The sequence below is a fragment of the Poromitra crassiceps genome (genome assembly GCF_964638095.1).
Source record: "Poromitra crassiceps genome assembly, chromosome: 8".
NCBI lineage: Eukaryota > Metazoa > Chordata > Actinopteri > Beryciformes > Melamphaidae > Poromitra > Poromitra crassiceps.
In genome coordinates this window covers 54,302,842-54,321,500 of record NC_139629.1, presented here as the reverse complement: position 1 = coordinate 54,321,500, position 18,659 = coordinate 54,302,842, and the positions used below count along the sequence as shown (strand labels likewise).

Below are 18,659 nucleotides of genomic sequence, written 5' to 3'. Positions count from 1 at the left end.
GCCTGTGTGGACTCTCATGTGTGGCTTCAAATGTGATTTGTGACTAAATCTTTTACCACAGATTGCACAATTAACTGGTTTATCACCTGTGTGGACTGTCATGTGTCTCAGCAGATTGCTCCTGTAGTCAAATCTTTTATGACAAACTGAGCAACTAAAGCCTTTCTTCACCTGTGACTAAACCCGACTGAGGCTCAAGAGTTTCCGTCATAAATCATCAGTGTCTTCAGTCTCAGGTTCAGAAGAGTCTGAAGTCTTGCACTTTTTTCCGGCACTAGTTGGTTGTAAATGGATCTAACTTCATGGCTGGTTCTGATACTCCACAATCCTCTCCATCATCTTCTGTCTTCATCTGGTCAGTTGAGCTGCTACTGGCTAGAGTCTCTGCCTCTCTGTTCTCCTCAATTTGGCTTTGATGAAGCTGTGAGGACTGAGGCTTCTCTTAATCATCGTTCAATATTCACAGTCAGTGACAGGAGTGAATGTGAACTGGGAGATATCAGCCTCCTCTGGCCCTTGAAGCTGATCTCTCTCCTGACTGGTCCAGAGGTCCTCCTTTTCCTCTTTAATGTGTGGGAGCTCTGGGTCCTCCCGAAGCTGCTCTCCCTCCTCGGTCCTTATCTTTAATGTGTGGGGGCTCTGGCTCCTCCCGAAGCTGCTCTCCCTCCTCGGTCCTTATCTTTAATGTGTGGGGGCTCTGGCTCCTCCTGAAGCTGCTCTCCCTCCTCGGTCCTTATCTTTAATGTGTGGGGGCTCTGGCTCCTCCTGAAGCTGCTCTCCCTCCTCGGTCCTTATCTTTAATGTGTGGGGGCTCTGGCTCCTCCTGAAGCTGCTCTCCCTCCTGCCTCCTAAAGCCACCTTTCATTTGGACATATGCACAGAGGAATGTTTTCTCCTCAGATGACACTACTTCAGGAAAGATGCCTGCTTGCATTCTTTAATCTGTGCTCTAATATTTGGATTATTACAGAAGTCTTTAGGTTAGCTGTACTGACAAATTCACAAAGCTGTAGAAAGACACTTTCTGTTCAATCCACAATTTATCAGTAAAAGGTTGTCCCATACTTCTTCTATTCTCTATTCTATGGTAAAACAGTGACACCTCTACGGCTGAGACAGAAGGCTGATGATGACCTGCTAACTGAGAAAACCTCTAAAAGTAATGCAGTTAGCTGGACTGCCCCGTTACACTGGAGGGGTCTGGCTCGCATTTCAGCTTCAGCGGCGGCTCTGTGGCATCTGACGCAGGCACGAGGGAGGATGACTGAGGAGGGGTGGGGCTGTCAAAGCCCTTATCCATCCTCCCGTCTCCGTTCACCCTCTCCTCGCCGTGCCCTGGCGGGGACTCGTGCGTGCGCATGTGCTTGGCCAGGTGGTCGTTGCGCATAAACACTCTGGGGCACAAGGCACAGCTGAACTTCTTGGCACCAGTGTGCGTCTGCAGGTGGCGCTGCAGTTCATCAGAGCGAGTGAAGCGCTTCCCGCAGAAGAGCCAGTTGCAGACGAACGGCCGGTCCCCGCTGTGCCAGCATAGGTGAGCCTTCAGATGGGATGTCTTAGCGTAGGCGTTGCCACAGTTGTGCATGTGCTTCCTCCTGCTGTCGTCCGTACTCTGACCGCTGTATGGAGTGGATGTTCCTCTTCACTCTGTCCTCCAACGAAGAGCTGGAAGCGCTCTCCAGCTTCATGTTGCTACAGGAAGGAAAGGTAAGCGTTAGTGAAACTCAAACATATACCAGGTAAAATAAGAAGTAGAGCACGGGCTGTCTTTCCTTATTTCATGATTATCCATATTAGCTGACGCACCAAAAATAAACATCAGAATCCTGTTTTTTGTGGATGTGGCGACGACACAACTAAATACATTAAAAATCGTCACTGATTATCTGCGTGTCTCTATGTTACCCAGGACTTACTGGATGAAGCCAGGATGGCGGTCATGCTTAGTACTTTGTTCCCGCTGCTTCTCCTGCTCATCTCGCCTCTTGTTTCTTTTGATGTTATCCTCTCTGTCCTCCTCTCTCTGCTTGGCAAAGTTCATCATCTCCTCCCTCTTCCGCTCCAGCTCTTCAGCAGAGAGTTGCCTACAAATAAACAGGAAGACATTATGGTGAAACACAGTGGAATGGATTCAATGATTAACCAAGTAGATCTGGCGATATGGGTTGAAATCAATATCCCAATACAGATTTTTCTCAATATGGATATATATATATCACACCTAGCCATCTCGCACGCTACGCGCGATCGATTCCTAGGCTTGGCCGCGTGTCCTGCAGCTCGCATTCAGCTCGGCTGCTGTGTGGCCTTGCCTGCCATATTGGCACGTGCACAATTGGCTCTTTCCCACCACATTTTACAGCCCTGCACAGCCCGTCACCACTCGCCTCTACTTGTTTCAACTCGATGGACGTTCTGTTTCGACCGCCGTTCATCTGCCCCCGCCCACCCCCGCCCGTCATAGCGATATCTGCATATCTGTCCTTCGCTTATAGCCGAAGTAGGCTATAACATAACATTACAATTAAATCCATCCACAGAACTTTTAAACTGTTTATGAAATACTGGTGCCTCTAAATGACCTACAGTGTACATGGGCGAATGTGACAATCGACCAGGAGAATGGATATCACTCACAGGCATGGGCTGCGCTGTGCGGGGACGGGAGAGGCGCAACAGAGTGAAGCCTCTACCCCGCGGCCTCTAGGCAAGACCGCGGCTTCACCAAACACCCGCTGCGGCCTAGCGGAGCGCTGCAGCCTCCACTCAGCTACAGAGCTCCCTGAGCGAGCAGCAGACTTTTTTCTCAGACAATTGAACACCCGCCACGATTTTATTTCACCGGAGGCAAAGGCAGCAATACAAAGACTGATGGAAATATACATAACAGAAGAGAAGCCCACTAAACTGGTATGCAGCCGCCAGCATTGCATATGACAGTCAGTAGACAGAGTAAACACGATTCTGCCGGACCAATCAGTCGTCTACAATGTTTTCACGTCACCGTATGAACCCGGGTTCGCAGAATAGAACCCCGACGAGGCAGGGACGAAAAGTAGCACGACTCAGCCCCAAATCAAACCGGGCTGGGCCGGTTTTTACCGATGGGATGAGACCATTTATCGAGTCGAGTGGAGCGGGACCGCGCTACTACCTGCGGTGGAATTGGGCCAAATGTCTCCCACAGTCTCTCTCCCCCCCCTCTCTCTCTCCATCAGTCTCTCCCCCCTCCCCTCTCTCTGCCTGAGTCTCTTGTGAGCCTCAGACTGATGACATCACTGATGACATCAGTGTGTGTCTGTCTCTTGTGTGTATATATGTGTGTGTGTGTGTGTGTGTGTGTCTCTCTCTCTTGTGTGTGTATGTGTGCATCACTGATGATGTCACAATGCCTCTGACATCACTGATGATGTCACAATTTATAACATCACTGACGATGTCACAATTTATGACATCACTGATGTCATCAGTGAGACAGATAGAGGCACAGAGCCGCAGCTCCCTATACTGATGATGATAAGGCACATGTATGCAAAATGACATGTAAATAATTTCAAATATTCCTTGAAATGTTTTGTCAGAGTAAGAAAAAAAATGCTTATGTTATCATCAATCTAGATGCCAGAATTGTGTCACAATAACCATAGCATCACAATATGTTCCCAATTAAAGATGATAGACAATAATATTGAAATCTCGCCCGGTGATAATACAAGTTCAGTGTTAACTTTCATCATCCAGTGGCGCTGCACTGTGGCGACCCGGGCTCTGTGCTCTGTCGCATCAAGCGCTGTTTTATGTTTTTTTTGTTGTTTGTCCCCTAGGCTTTGTGCAAACTTTAAGAGGTAACAAGGACTACTCCGACGCTGTTTCTGGGAATGCAGCGAATGCCAGCTGGCTGTCTAAACGAATGCGAGCTGTCTGTCTTCTGTCGGCAACAGTGTTGTGGCTAGTTAGCAGCTAGCTAGCTAGTTAGCTGGGGGCCAGGTGAAGCCCATTGACTCGACTACCTGCTGGAAATCGCTTTGTTGGAGCCATGGCGCCATTATGGACACTGCTCGTGCTTCTCCTGCTCATTGTGGATCTCCTGTGTACTAGCGGACAAGTAACACGACCTACAAACACGGCAGTGTTCCGTGTCTACTCGAGGGATGTCCTGCTCGCTCTCCGGTCTAAAGGGAGCACACCGCCGGCGAACCTACCTGAGGCCGTCATCAGTAGCTCTGCCGGGGGGGCTAGACGGAGGAAGAGAGGACGGAAAGGAGGTGTCAGGCAGCGAGTCCGCAGAAGAGGGAACAAACCCCCGCTGCCGTCGATCATCCTGAGCAACGTGCGGTCGCTTCGCAGCAAAATGGATGAGCTCCGCTTACACACAAGATATAGCCATGAATACCGAGAGGCTAATATTCTTGTGTTTTCTGAAACGTGGCTTCGGGCAGATATACCGGACTCCATGCTGGAGCTGGAGGGCTTCTCGTTAACACGGGCCGACCGGGATGCCACGTCGGGGAAATCCAGAGGGGGTGGTCTCTGCGTGTACGTGAGTAACAGTTGGTGTAGTCAATACACGATCAGAGAGAAGTACTGTGACCCAGACCTTGAGTTGCTCTGTCTCTCTATGAGACCCTTCTATCTTCCGAGGGAATTTGGAAATATTGTTATCTGTGCAGCCTACATTCCACCTAGCGCGAATGCTGCCAGAGCTGCAAACAGATTAGCTGAATGTGTACACGCACAAATGCAAAGAACCCCTGGAGCCCCGATCTTCGTACTCGGTGACGTAAACCACTGTAGACTGGAACCAGCCTTACCTGGGTTTCACCAGTACGTTAAATGTGGAACAAGGAACGATAAAGTGTTAGATAAATGTTACGGCAACATCAAGAATGCGTACAGAGCAAAGGCTCTCCCTCCCCTTTCTAATTCTGACCACTCGACTGTCCAGCTCATGCCCACCTATAAATCAGTTCTCAAGTCTAGTAAGCCTGTCCAAAAAACTGTATTACAGTGGTCTGATGACAACGTGGAAACCTTGAAGGGATGCTTTTTGTGTACAGACTGGAGCATCTTCCATGAGCTTGAACTTAACGAGGCTACGGAGACTGTCACAGACTATATAAACTTCTGTGTGGACAATGTCGTCCCCAAAAAGACTATTCGCCATTTCCCCAATAATAAGCCCTACATCACAAGCGAGGTTAAAGGCTGCATCAACAGAAAAAATGTGGCTTTTAAATCTGGGGATAGGGGGGGCATGGCTGAGGCACAAAAGGAACTAAATCTGATGCTATCCGAGGCAAGAAGAAATCATCGAGCCGCTCTGGAGGAGAGTGTTGGTACTATGAACACTAAAAGTCTTTGGGATCATATGAAAAAGATAACAAACATGAACACACACCGTATTCCTATTTCGACACTGGATGATCTAGCTAAGGCCAATGAACTGAATGACTTTTTTCTACGTCACAACACAAACTTGGGTGATGAGACTGTTGACTCTTACATTGATCTCATTTTGTGCAATACTTCTGATCGTATTCTTATTGATCCCCAGCAAGTACAGAATGTTTTTAGTAAGGTATGCAACAAAAAATCAATGGGTCCTGATGGTTTACCTGCTGTGTTGCTAAAAAAGTGCTCAGAAGAGCTCACTGCTGCTTTCTGCCCTATCTTTCAACAGTCTGTTGATAAACACACGGTTCCTGTAATCTGGAAAAAATCATTAATAATCCCTGTTCCGAAAGTAGCTTGTCCCATTGTTAATAAAGACTACCGACCTATTGCTTTAACATGCGGGGTTATGAAATGTTTTGAGAGAATTATAGTGAATATGCTTAAGTCTCAGGTGGCTTCCTCTATGGATCCTCTACAGTTTGCTTACAGGGCCGGGCGCAGCACTGAGGATGCTGTAGCCTGTATTACCCACTTAATTAGTAAGCATCTGGAAGAACCCAATGCTTATGCACGTGTTCTCTTCGCAGATTTCAGCGCTGCGTTTGACACTGTAAGTCCTTTGCTGCTTGTCAAAAAACTGCACCATATGAATGTAAACCCTTTCATCATTAGGTGGCTCTACTCCATGCTGACAAATCGATCTCAACAGGTCAAGATCAACTTGGCTCTCTCTGACCCTAAATTGTGTAGCACAGGTGTTCCACAAGGGGGGGTGAGTTCACCTTTCCTCTTCTCAGCCTACACAAATGACTGCAGGAGTAGACTGCCTAATAACTATACCCTGAAATTCTCAGATGACACTGTCATAGTCAGCCTGCTGAGGGGGGCTGAACGCCCCGAGGGTTATTTCTGTGAGATCAGTAACTTCAATGACTGGAGTGAACTCAGTCATCTCATGTTAAACCCAAACAAAACTAAAGAGATGATCTTCGATCCAAGATGTGTCTGCACCCATGACCCAGTGGTCTTGGGTGGAACACAAATTGAGCAGGTGGTATCATACAAATACTTAGGTATCCAGATGGACAATCAGCTGAAATGGAATGTCCATGTGGATCACCTATGTGCCAAATTGGCACAACGTTTGCACTTTCTGCGCAGACTCAGGCTCTTTGGTGTGAGCAAGAAAGTCATGTCCACTTTCTATGATGCAGTGCTAGGTAGCATTATCAGATATGGCATGGCCGCCTGGTTCGGGACACTCTCTGTCCAGCTCAAATCCAAAATAGTTAAAATGGAAAAAACTGCCATGAAGGTAATTGGTAGAAAAGACTCACCTTCTCTTCAGGTAATTTTTGAGAAAGCAGTGCTCAGCCTGGCAAAGAGGGTGCTGTCTGATCCTTCACACATTCTGACTTCTGAGTACGAGCTGCTACCTTCAGGCAGACGCTATAGGGCGATTCGTTGCAAGAGCAACAGGTTTAAGTTTTCTTTTCTTCCCACTTCTATAGGTCTACTGAACAATCATCACATTGTTCATAGCACTTAGTGGAGTTAGACTTTTATGATGGTTTTGACCTTCTGCATTGTCTTAATTGTGATACTTTTATTACCATACTGGTGATTGTGCACTTATATTCTGGTTTTACGATGCACTATGGTACTGTTACTTGGTGTGACCTGTGACTGTACTCATGAATATGCTTCTACTTGTATCTATTTTCTAATTTATTTATTGCTTCCTACTATGGTTAAGCTGACTCTAGGTCAGCTATACCTACAGTGTGAGTTGACTGTTGCTTCAATTTGAATGTACAAAGCTGCTATTATGTGTCGTCTGTATCTGTTTTAAAAACGCTATGTGAACTATTGCACTTTGCCCAAGACAAATTTCCCTCGGGACAATAAAGTATATCTCATCTCATCTCATCAACTCTGCGGATTGTTACTTGGATCTGTGGTTGTTTTGTCGGTGGTAGCGGTCCTGTGGACTGGGAGCTCGTTGCTGGACCTTCCTGTCGGGTCTGTTTGAGGAGTGGTTCTCCCTGTTGATCCTGTGAGGTGATCGGGAGCGGCTCCTCTCGTGGCGTCCTGAGTGAGCAGAGGACTGGTGATGTCTTCCAGCAGGGACCTGAGAAGAGATTTCACAGTTAGGACTTGGTAGTGTGCTGCTACAGTGAGTTGAGCAACTGAAACTGCAGGATGCATCTGAATTACATGTACATGATTACGATAGCAGTGGTATTACCAGACACTGGTTTGCTGCTCTCTTACCTGTAGCCCATAGCTTGAAACATGGTGAGAATGAGATTTGGCAGCGACTGAAGATTCATCTTTTGGATGTGACCTGAGAACAGATGATAGACCCTAATTACAAACTGCTTCCACTTGAATGAGACACAAGTTTAACTAAATGAAGCTAGATGTCGCTTAGACCCCATTTACACCCGATATCGCTTAAACACATAAAAATGCAACTGTGAATGCACCCACGCCGCACTGAGGATGGATTGTAGTCCAATCGCCTAAATCTAACTGCTACAACTTTGATTGATAATTGAGATCAAATACCTGTATTTTTTGTCATTTTCCTCATCTGCACTTGAACTTGTGCTCCTTCTCTTATGCTTCTTCTCCTTTCTCCGCTCTTTGTCTCCCTTCTTCTCCTTCTTCCTCTTCTTTTTCTTGTCTTTCTTTTCAAGATTCTGGCGCAGCTGTGAGAGATCAGACAGATGTTTAGCCTCTCTCCACTATTTTCACACTAGCAGCTTCTCAGTCATGCACCAAGAGAACACAGAGACTACTAAATCATGGTTGCAATATTGTACCATTTTTCTACCTTGACTGTTGTTATCTTGTATTAACAAAGTTAGTGGAAACATTGTTGAAAGAAATTTCACTAGCAGTGACACTGATACCAGTGACCACTGATTGCAGACAAAAACTAAATTCAAATGTTGATTACTTACAATAAGTTAAATCTGTAACTTTTGTTTGGAACAAAAACAAGGTCTAACATTTGCTGTCAACATCCAACACATATAAACACTTCAAAACAGTTACACAATCATTTTACCAATTCTTTGATTTTCTTCATCTTCACTGGATTAGTCAAGACTTCTCTCTCTTGTTCTTCCTCCCGTTTCCTTAAGACAAAAACAAAACATAAATTAGATGATTTGCACAGGGACAGAACATAATAAAATTATCTGGCCTATGTGTGACTTTAATAGGATTTGGGAAGTGTACAAGCTACAAGAAGGAACATGACTAACCTGATTTCAAACAGGGGATCTTCCCTAATCTTGGCAGCCAGGTCGAGGTTGGAGGCAGGGGTGGTAGGGTTGAAGATGGAGCCAGGCAGGAGGCCGGTTTGGGCGGATGGACCGCTCTCAGCCTCCTCATACTGCTCAGTGATCTGCTTGTCGATGGGACGTCCCAGCAGATACTCGTCCCTGGACACCTGACCACTGGGGCCCTGGTACATCCAGTCGGTCATCCTATACACACACACACACACACATTTGAATACCTTTATTTGTGTTCCCATTTAGACAAAAAATCCTTGAACACAAACAATAATAGATGCACAATCAATGGGAAATCTTATAGTGACAGATGTATCTAGTCTGAATCTATGGATAAAGGAAACAGCGCCTCCTCCAAATGTGGTGACTGCCAATTATTGCAAAAATAGAGCAGAATTTGGCCAGAGCCTTGGCTCTCGGTCTGGGCAGTCCTGCCCTCTGCACTGCAGGCCACTTAACGTTTCTGCTCAAACACAGACCACCCAATCAAACCACAGACACTTTTGGCACTGTTTGTGCCAAAAGCTACACAAACGGTGTGGATATTCCATAGAACATTTTAAAATGAACCAGAATCACAATGTTTGTTTACAATAATGTCCCAGTAGAGAATGCCTAATGGGGCAAGATTAACGTTAAATAAGTGTATCCAAAGTCTGCATTGATTCATTTCAGAATTAACCCAACTGTATCATGTCATCAGGGCAAGCCAATCAGAGGTAACATAGACTGTCTTGTCAAGTACAGTAACATTAGTGGGATCCTGGCCGACTCCACGGTCCACTGTCTTTAAAGCGATCAGGACGGGGAAAAAAGTTTAACTAATATGAATGTAGTTGAACTACCAGCAAGCTGCTGCAAAGTGTAGTTAAACTACGTCGTTCAAATACATGCAATGTAACGTTAGTACTTCGTGCAGCGAGGCTGAGGGCGTTTACAACAGCTAAGCATAACGTCTAGCATAACATTTAGTCTGTAACCAACGTTAGCTAGCTAGCTCTCATTAGTTTACTAGTCATGTAACGACCAACCAACCGAATGAGAGCTAGCTAACGTTACAGACGGTTAATAACGATACGGTTATCTGTTGTAAACGCCATCATCCTCGCCTTCAGACAGAAAGTGCTAACGTTACATTGCATGTATTTGCCGTTTTCATAAAAGTCCATCTGAAACACCGAGAAAGAAAAAGCAGCTACGCTAAGCAGCTAGGCAGACGAACAGAGAAGCATCGACTAGCTAACTGCTAGCTAATGTAGCGTACGAACCTGGGAACTCTGGCTCAGCACTTTACCTCTGGTGCAACTCGAGCTAAAGCGCCTGAGTGGGAGTTGTCTTACTTGGTCCTGCAGGTTCTTGCTCCACAAATCTCAGATGTAGCATTAAATGTAACCGTCGTCAATCGTGTCTTCTGACTTTACCGTCTTCAGTTGTGGCTTGAGCTCAGAGAGTCTGGCGCCGTACGAAGATCAGCCCGCCCCTGCTCTAAAGCTGCTCTCCCATTCGAGCGGCTGTTTCGGTGGCAGCAGGATATCCGCTCCCCCGCTTGCAAGCTCTGTCACGCTCTGTTCATTGGCTCCGACCATATGTCAATCAGATCGGCTTCCGCTCCCATGTGTGTCGCTGTAATGCTCCCGCCGAACGCTAACTAGCTAGCGTAGAAAGCTAACGGCAGAAACCTACAGGCTAACTCATTGCTACATGCTGAAAATGGCAAGTTTTGAAGAAAATTTGGATTGTGCAATAAAGAAGGCCTGCTCGGCACTTTCGGTGGATGGTTGTAAAGATATCAAGAGAATATGTTTAGAACATTTGCTGTCTAACGACTTTATGCCTGTGAGCTCTCCTCCTCCTGTGTAAATGTTCCACCGACACAAGTTCCACCCCGAAACTATTTTCCAAGGGCACTAACGCTAAGCACCGCCCAAGACGAGGATGATTGGCTAACCCAAACAGACCATTTTTTCGCAATCCCACAATGGAAACCTGCGACGCCAGACTCTCTGACGGAAAGGAAGAGAGGCTGGCTAGCGAGACAAGCGTCCGAACTGGTCTGCACCGTTCTTTTAATACATCCATGGTCTGCACCGTCTGAACTCTGAACTCAAAACTGTGCGCATACGGTGTGCGTGAGCTGATTGGTCACGGACACGACACGCGCAAACACCGTGATCCGATTGGCCGACGCGCGGTCGCCAAAGTCAACGTTACTTTCTGCTTCATCATGTATCATGCTATACTGAAGCTTCTGGCATAAGGCTCGTTTGAGATGAGCAAATTCTGCGCAGATTCGACCAGCGCCTTGCTTGCCCCGTTGCATGATGGTTAGAAAGTTGTCCGACTTGCTCCATCCTGCCCGACTGCGTGAGTCACGTGACTCTCGCGAGAGCGAGGCGGGCGCAGATTTGGAGCGAGGCGCCGCAGTTGCTCCCCACCAACTGCGCCCGACTGTGGATGACAGAGGATGACGAGAAACGCATCAAGCTGAGCGCCCATTGGTTCAACACAGGTGCATCACAAACCCACAATGAAGTGTAGAAACTTCAATTTTATATCTATTCCAAGCTGTCACTCCATATTTTACATAAATACCACCTGGAATGCCTACATTAAAATAAAAATAAGGAATCTGAAGGGCTGTGTTATTTGAGCAGTGAGTGTGGGTGGCGCTAATGCATGTTTTAAATTGTTTACAAACCGCTGTTAAACAAAACGGTAGAAGAAAAGCAGCAGGAAGTGTGCCGTCGGGTTGGTGTTCGACTTGTTGACGCCTCGCCTGACTGTGCTCGCCTGCTCTCGTCTGCTTTCCAGGCGAGGCGGCAGTCATCTCAAACGAGCCTATTCTCTTCGCGCACGCGCTGGAGGCGGGGCTCCGAGGAGGGCGCGCGCACTCTGCGCAGGCCAAAACGGAACATACTCAGTGCGCAGCTCCAGGCTCCAGGCAGTCTGAATGAAATTGAATGTAACGTTCCCAATTCTATGTATTAAATTATAAAAAACGACCCCTCCACATTTGGGAAGGCTAAGCCACACAACTAGTTCGTTATAATCGAACATCATGCTTTGAAGGCGACTTCACGACGGTGAGGACTCAATCACAGCAGATATCCGCTGATAGCCTACCACGGAGATCTCACAGGCACAGGCAGCAACGCGCTGATAGAAAAATCTCCATGGACGCGCCGCGCTGCGCTCAGGCCTCGCCCCCCGACACGCCCCGTGCGATGTCGTCATAATCGCCGTGCGCCCTATGCGCTTGGCTGTTAAGCAGTTACCATTAGCATTCGCCAAATGCCTGTGATGAGAGCAGGGGTGATCTGCTTTGTATGGGGCTGTTCACAGCAACTTCACACACATTACCAATTTTGCATGGAAAAAGCGCTGCCTGGTGCACTTTTTAGTTTTTACAGATTGACTGTGATAAGGTGATCCGGTGTTAGCCGTTAGCCTACCTCAGTAAAAGTAACTCCCAATACATGTCGGTAATCATTCCATACTGCTTCTTGATCACTGTTAAGTAAATCCACTTATTAAAAACTCTGGTGTTCTGCCAAAAAGTGATAACTGCAAACATGATAACTGCAAACAGTAATAATGTTCGCTAACGTTAACCGCAAAAACCACCAACAACATCCGAGTGATGGTCCCCGCCCGTGGTGAAACACGGAACGTTTGGCTATGGTAAACAAAGTTACTGTCAGGGGTCCGTTAGTCAAAGTGGTCCGTCCGAGTAAAAAACATCTAACGTTACCATCTTTGCTTGCACATCTATATATAAATTGGCCATGAACGGAAAACAACTGCAATCAAATCTTGTTTATTTTACATCTGCTGAATATAGATTGCGTTAATATACATGGACGTCTGTGTTGCTGGCGATTCGCCAGACGCTGTTAACGTTAGATCGGCCATTTTTATAGGGGAGGGGGGTGGGGCGAGTACCCGGACAGCGGAAACGGTACTCGAGTACTCTCGTTACAAACGAGTACTCGAGTACCCGAGTACTCTCCCCCATCCCTAGTAGCGATGCATACCATGAACAACTCTAGTGGTTATTTGTCAGTTAGGACGCGATAACCCTCTGCTTGCTGGTGGTTGGGGTCGTTATGGTGATGAGTGCACCTGGGTGTACTCCTTGTCTTTAAAGGCTTTCAGACATTCAGCAGTGTCTCTCTCCCTCCTCACCCCCCATATGTTACAACCCGGCAATTTAATTAAACAAAAGAACAGATCAAAAGGTCTATCGGTGAGGAGGGAGAGAGACTGAATGGTATGAAGTTCTTCTGGGCCCAGGTCCACCCAATCAGCCTAACAACTCACAGGGTCATCACAAGGGTGATGCTTACTTGAGGGGGACACAAAGATGGTAACTGATGGTAAGATAATCAGAAAATAAGGATACATTGTTAGTAGCAACTCAGTATGATGCACTACTTCAGGCTACTCAGTATGATGCACTACTTCAGGCTACTCAGTATGATGCACTACTTCAGGCTACACAGTATGATGCACTACTTCAGGCTATTCAGTATGATGCACTACTTCAGGCTACTTAGTATGATGCACTACTTCAGGCTACTCAGTATGATGCACTACTTCAGGCTACTCAGTATGATGCACTACTTCAGGCTACTTGAGACAAAAATAGTAACTAATATGGGCTCAACGAGGAAGTAATGATTACATGCTACTTACTACTTAGTATCTTATTCAGAGCTAATCATGAATGATACATTGAGTAAGTGGCCATTATAGCATTCACATATCCAGGAAGTAATCGTTAGATACTGGTATCAATACTGCTATGTAATAGTCTGTTCATAATGTCAGTACGTATAAAGTCATTATGTAGCCAACTATCATAGATCTACTTGATTTCAGTCATTCAGGAAATCCCTGTTAACTATAATTATGAATATGTTAACCCCAGGTGATAGGCTGTCTGTATGAGAAGGACATGGACCAAAGGGATCAAATGGTCTGTTCCTGCTCCGTGCCAACACATGTTATCATCCACAGCTGATATAATACAAACACATAGAGGCTACATTCAATGTGTTAGCTTCACTCTCATCTTTCAGCTAATAAAGGATTTGAAAACCAGGTGGAATCTCTGGTAATTTATCTTAATTTATCCCAAATCAGGGGTGTTGGGGGGCAGGGGGGAGTCTTTTCAACACTTTTTTATGCATGTTTTTGATATTTTACATTCCACCAGTGGCCTGCACAGCTGGACCTTTCTCCACTCTTGCTCTCAATGCCCCACCTTGTGGCCAAATTCTGATGCTGCATATCTTATTTTGACTCTGAGACAGAGAAGACTGGCTTGCAATCACTGGTGGGCAGATGAGTGCGATACTACATCACATGAACAGCTCCAGAAACCAATTCAGACTGTTCCTTCCACTCACTGTATTGATATGAGCTCCATGGGCATTTCATATTTTCAATAGCCTATCTAACATTTTTGAGCACCCATTGTGTGAAAAGCATAATTGCATGCATGAATTCAAACTTCTGTAGCTAGAGTGATCACTTTTACCCACCACCACCACCGAAGAAAAAACAATCCACACTTACCAGAGCATCCGTGACAAAGACAAAGGAGCTGGTTGTGGACCTGAGGAGCCAGGAGGGCCAAGTCACCACGGTGACCTGGTTGTGGACCTGAGGAGCCAGGAGGGCCAAGTCACCACGGTGACCCCTGTCTCCATCCATCATCGGGGACATTGTGGAGGACTACATTACCTGGAAGTGTACATTGATAATAAACTGGACTGAGCAAAGAACACTGAAGCCCGGCCTCTAGAAGAAGGGACGAATCTACTTTCTACTTTCTGAGAAGGCTGAGATCCTTCAACATCTGCCGGACACAATGAGGATGTTTGTGCTGATCAGTGCTTTCCTGTTTGCCGGGGCAGCAGGAGGAGGGCAGTGGATCCCAACAGACTCAACAAACTGATCCACAAGGCCAGGGACGTTGTGGGGCTGGAGCTGGGCTCTCTGATCATTGTTGACGTTGTCCATCATGGACAACGTCTCCCACCCACTCCATGATGAGCTGGTCGAACACAGCTAGGAGCACTTTCAGGGCAAGACTGATTCCACAGATGCACACAAAGCACCACAGGAAGGCCTGTGGCCATCAAACTCTTTAACTCCTCCCTCAGAGCGTCAGACTCTCTTCAGTCAGCCAATAATATAGCCTGGGACTCTCTCCACCCGTCCACAAATCAAAAACCGACTTTTGATCATCTGATTGTGAAATACAACTCAATGTGCAATAAGTGCTAAATACTGCAATTTGGGCAATAATCAAATTATCCAGACTGTTATTGTTCATGTCACTGCTCATTTTACTGATCGACCTAATCCACCTTACTCTTTATTATTATTATTATTAATTACTATCACTCACACTGCTGTATTTAAGAAAATATTATGCACCTGTATAAGAAAATATTACATAGGCCTACCTCATATTTCACCTTTTGCTAAATGGTAGGCTACTTGATAAGGATTGTAGGAGAAGGCACATAGCCTATTTGTGACACTTTATATACAGTAGCTACATAACTTCTATTTTATTGTTTTATGGTATATGTGTAGGCCTCTATATGCCTCTGATAATGTTTCAATGTTTATATTTCCCTAGTACCAAGTTTGAGTAGCCTGGTAGCCTATTACTGTAGCATGACTCAATTTTCCCTCTGGGATCAATAAAGTTTTTTAAAAATGGGGGAGAGTTTTCCATCAGTGTTCAAGATGCAAAATTCTAACCCACTTATCCTATTAAATATAAATATAAGTCTATTGTTATAATGGGTGGTGCATGCCCTTTTAAAAGGACCAGATCTACACGTAGTAACTTAACTTCCACCTAAATAAACCTAGTTTATACGGTCTATGAAATAAATAAATTGCATTAAAAGAGAGGTACCGCACATGATGCCAGATAGTCGCAGTGTTGTGCGTCTTTTCACAGATAAACTTGTAAACAGCTTGTTTGATTGGCCGCTGGCGCACACGTGAAAGGCATTCCATGTTAACGATGCGGGAGCTGAGTAGGACCAAAGATTGGGGGCAGAGTGACCATGGGAGTGACGGACGGACCTTTGGACGGACCGGACCCGGACCGGATTCAGCGTCGGACAAGATGGCGACCAGCTAATAATACCGATTCCCCCCTTTCACCACGCTATTGTTTACAACTGTAATTGACCAACAACAGAAGACGCTGTATGTATGAATGATATTACCACGAATATATCAACAGGAGACGAGGCTCCGTTTAGCACTGAGAGAGGAAGAAGAAGCTCGTCTCTCTTGGACTCAGATGAACGGGTTGGTTAGCTGTGAAGCTAATGGAGCTAACGTTTATTTGAGCTTTGAAGAACAACTTTCGCCAGTAAAACGTTCAGGAGGAAAAGTTCCCGTGTCACTGTATGCCTGTATGGAAATGTCTAATGTCCAAAACCTGACAGGTTTGGTGAATTATCTTAGCGACTAACTGTGGCTGTTGAAGAGATATTTGAGCTGTTTGAAAAAAGATAGCAGTACAAGGAGGAAGCTTCTCTGTCTGAGTCCAGATCTTCAGATCTTCCCACTCCACTGACTTGACTGCTTCTGAAGAAGAAATGGAGTGTAACAAGTTAACAATTCAGTCTGATATCAGGCTAGAATCTTCTTCCATAAAGAACAAGGAACAACGAAAGCTGGACACGGTTTTAAATCCTGTAGTGCGGTTACATAGAATAGCCGTACCTCCAGACTTCCAGCAGTGTTTGGAAGAAGTTCCTCCTGAACTGCAGGAGTGGAGCCCCAGTCTGGACCAGGAGGACCCAGAGCCCACACACATTAAAGAGGAACAGGAGGAACTCTGGACCAGTCCGGAGGGAGAGCAGCTTCAGGAGGACCCAGAGCCCCCACACATTAAAGAGGAACAGGAGGAACTCTGTACGAGTCGGGAGGGAGAGCAGCTTCAGGAGGACCCAGAGCCACCACACATAAAAGAGGAACAGGAGGAACTCTGTACCAGTCGGGAGGGAGAGCAGCTTCAGGAGGACCCAGAGCCCCCACACATTAAAGAGGAACAGGAGGAACTCTGTACGAGTCGGGAGGGAGAGCAGCTTCAGGAGGACCCAGAGCCCCCACACATTAAAGAGGAACAGGAGGAACTCTGTACCAGTCGGGAGGGAGAGCAGCTTCAGGAGGACCCAGAGCCCCCACACATTAAAGAAGAACTCTGGAGCAGTCAGGAGGGAGAGCAGCTTCTGGAGGACCCCGTTTTAAATCCTGTAGTGCGGTTACATGGAATAGCCGTACCTCCAGATTTCCAGCAGCAGTTGGAAGAAGTTCCTCCTGAACTGCAGGAGTGGAGCCCCAGTCTGGACCAGGAGGGCCCAGAGCCCCCACACATTAAAGAGCAACAGGAGGAACTCTGGAGCAGTCAGGAGGGAGAGCAGCTTCAAGAGGACCCAGAGACCGCACACACTAGAGGAACAGAGAAGAGCAGAACATATGGGGCTAAGTAAGTGGTTGTGTTCTCACACACACACACACACACACACACACACACACACACACACACACACACACACACACACACACACACACACAGAGAGACACAGGTGAAAGTGGACCACCACAACAACACTTACTGTAATGCAGCCTTTAGAACCAGGAAAAGACAACATTTGTGCCGTATCGCCATATTACCATATCCAAAATCTAAGACCATATATCAGGCATGTCCAAAGTCCAGCCACATGCGGGCCATGGCCCATCTCTCAAAATATACTACAGTACTGTTTCAGGAAGCAAGTTCAGTTTGACAGCACTATTATACAGTTTGTAGACAAGCACCAAGTAGGAACAATGCAGGCAAAACTAATGTTTTCAGACCATAAACTAAATCCTTAGAGAACAGTTGTAGGTGTGTTCGGAAATAGCACTCCGAGCGCCCAGAGCGCACACTGGACCGTTTGTAAATAGGGAGCACCATTATAATGTACTGTACCTTCACCCTCTCATTTCAGTGTAGAGCGTCAGAGTGGATTTATGAATGCACCCTGTATTGTTTTTTTTTATATAACCCATATGAAGCGAAAAGTAGCTGGCCCCCAGATATTTTCACATTATCAAATCTGGCCCCCATTCAAAAGGTTTGGACAGCCTTGCCATATATACGGTAGTCTCATATCACAATATTGATATAAAATTGATATACTGCCCCCCCCCCCGTTAATATTGAGTCCCAGAATCAACCTCCCAATGATGCAATTTGCAGACAAACATTCGATTTCATTGATTATCAATCACTGCTTTCAATGTCTTTCTGGTGTAAATGTTTTATTTTTACAACCAGATCACCCTATTAATTAAACAGTGTCATGACTCAATAACGTTACTTGGCAGAGGGTTGCTGAGCACATTTCCTTGTGAAAAATGTTTGCTTGTCACAAAATAACTCGTTTGACGACTTATTTGATGGAATGTGATTATGTTATCGATCACATTCGCTAACCTGTTGCTCTTTGAAGTCGGGATGTTTCTCTGCGTTTAGTCAGCTGAGCTCCCTTCACCTCCGCACTTTTAAACATCATTTACAGACAGGCTATGTAGTGTCCGTCCCCTTAGTGTCAACAACGTAACGTAAGCAAAAATAATTCCATATTTCGCTCTCTGTGCATTGTTGTGTTGTTGTGTTAAAGCTCTGAATGAGTGAAAGAGAGGAGGGGGGGACGCCTGCGGCTGGGAGTTAAATCAGAGCACCACTTGGAGCACTCGGCGCACATGCCCACACGGACACTCTGTCACATGATGCATGTAAGGTTACATTATTTCTCTTAAAAGCATGCACATTATTTTTAATTCAGCGTAAATGAACGCCATGAAAACATATCTATTCACATCGGAAAAAATAACACATTTAAGTTGATACCAATCTACCAAATT

The 18,659-nt window shown here is 45.9% G+C and overlaps 1 protein-coding gene across 1 annotated transcript; it reads right to left on the bottom strand.

Moving 5' to 3' along the window:
- Positions 1-1,426: 1,426 nt before the first annotated feature.
- Positions 1,427-10,147, bottom strand: LOC310781228 (pre-mRNA-splicing factor CWC25 homolog). Its single transcript, XM_083641791.1, has 8 exons — positions 9,971-10,147; positions 8,670-8,894; positions 8,471-8,540; positions 7,966-8,108; positions 7,669-7,741; positions 7,344-7,525; positions 1,917-2,084; positions 1,427-1,692 (listed from the first exon to the last, which is right to left on the bottom strand). The coding sequence occupies exons 2-8, from the start codon at positions 8,891-8,893 to the stop codon at positions 1,557-1,559; spliced, it is 996 nt and encodes a 331-aa protein (XP_083497917.1). The 5' UTR covers position 8,894; positions 9,971-10,147; the 3' UTR covers positions 1,427-1,556.
- Between the last annotated feature and the right edge of the window lie 8,512 nt (positions 10,148-18,659).

What these genes read in the sequence shown, in the direction of transcription:
- LOC310781228 (XM_083641791.1), bottom strand. Translation starts at nt 8,893, where the DNA reads ATGACCGACTGGATGTACCAGGGCCCCAGTGGTCAGGTGTCCAGGGAC. An exon ending in GATCCCCTGTTTGAAATCAG is followed by an intron (nt 8,541 to 8,669) that starts GTTAGTCATGTT and finishes TTTTGTCTTAAG; the next exon opens with GAAACGGGAGGAAGAACAAG. An exon ending in CAAAACAACCACAGATCCAA is followed by an intron (nt 2,085 to 7,343) that starts GTAACAATCCGC and finishes GTTTATTTGTAG; the next exon opens with GCAACTCTCTGCTGAAGAGC.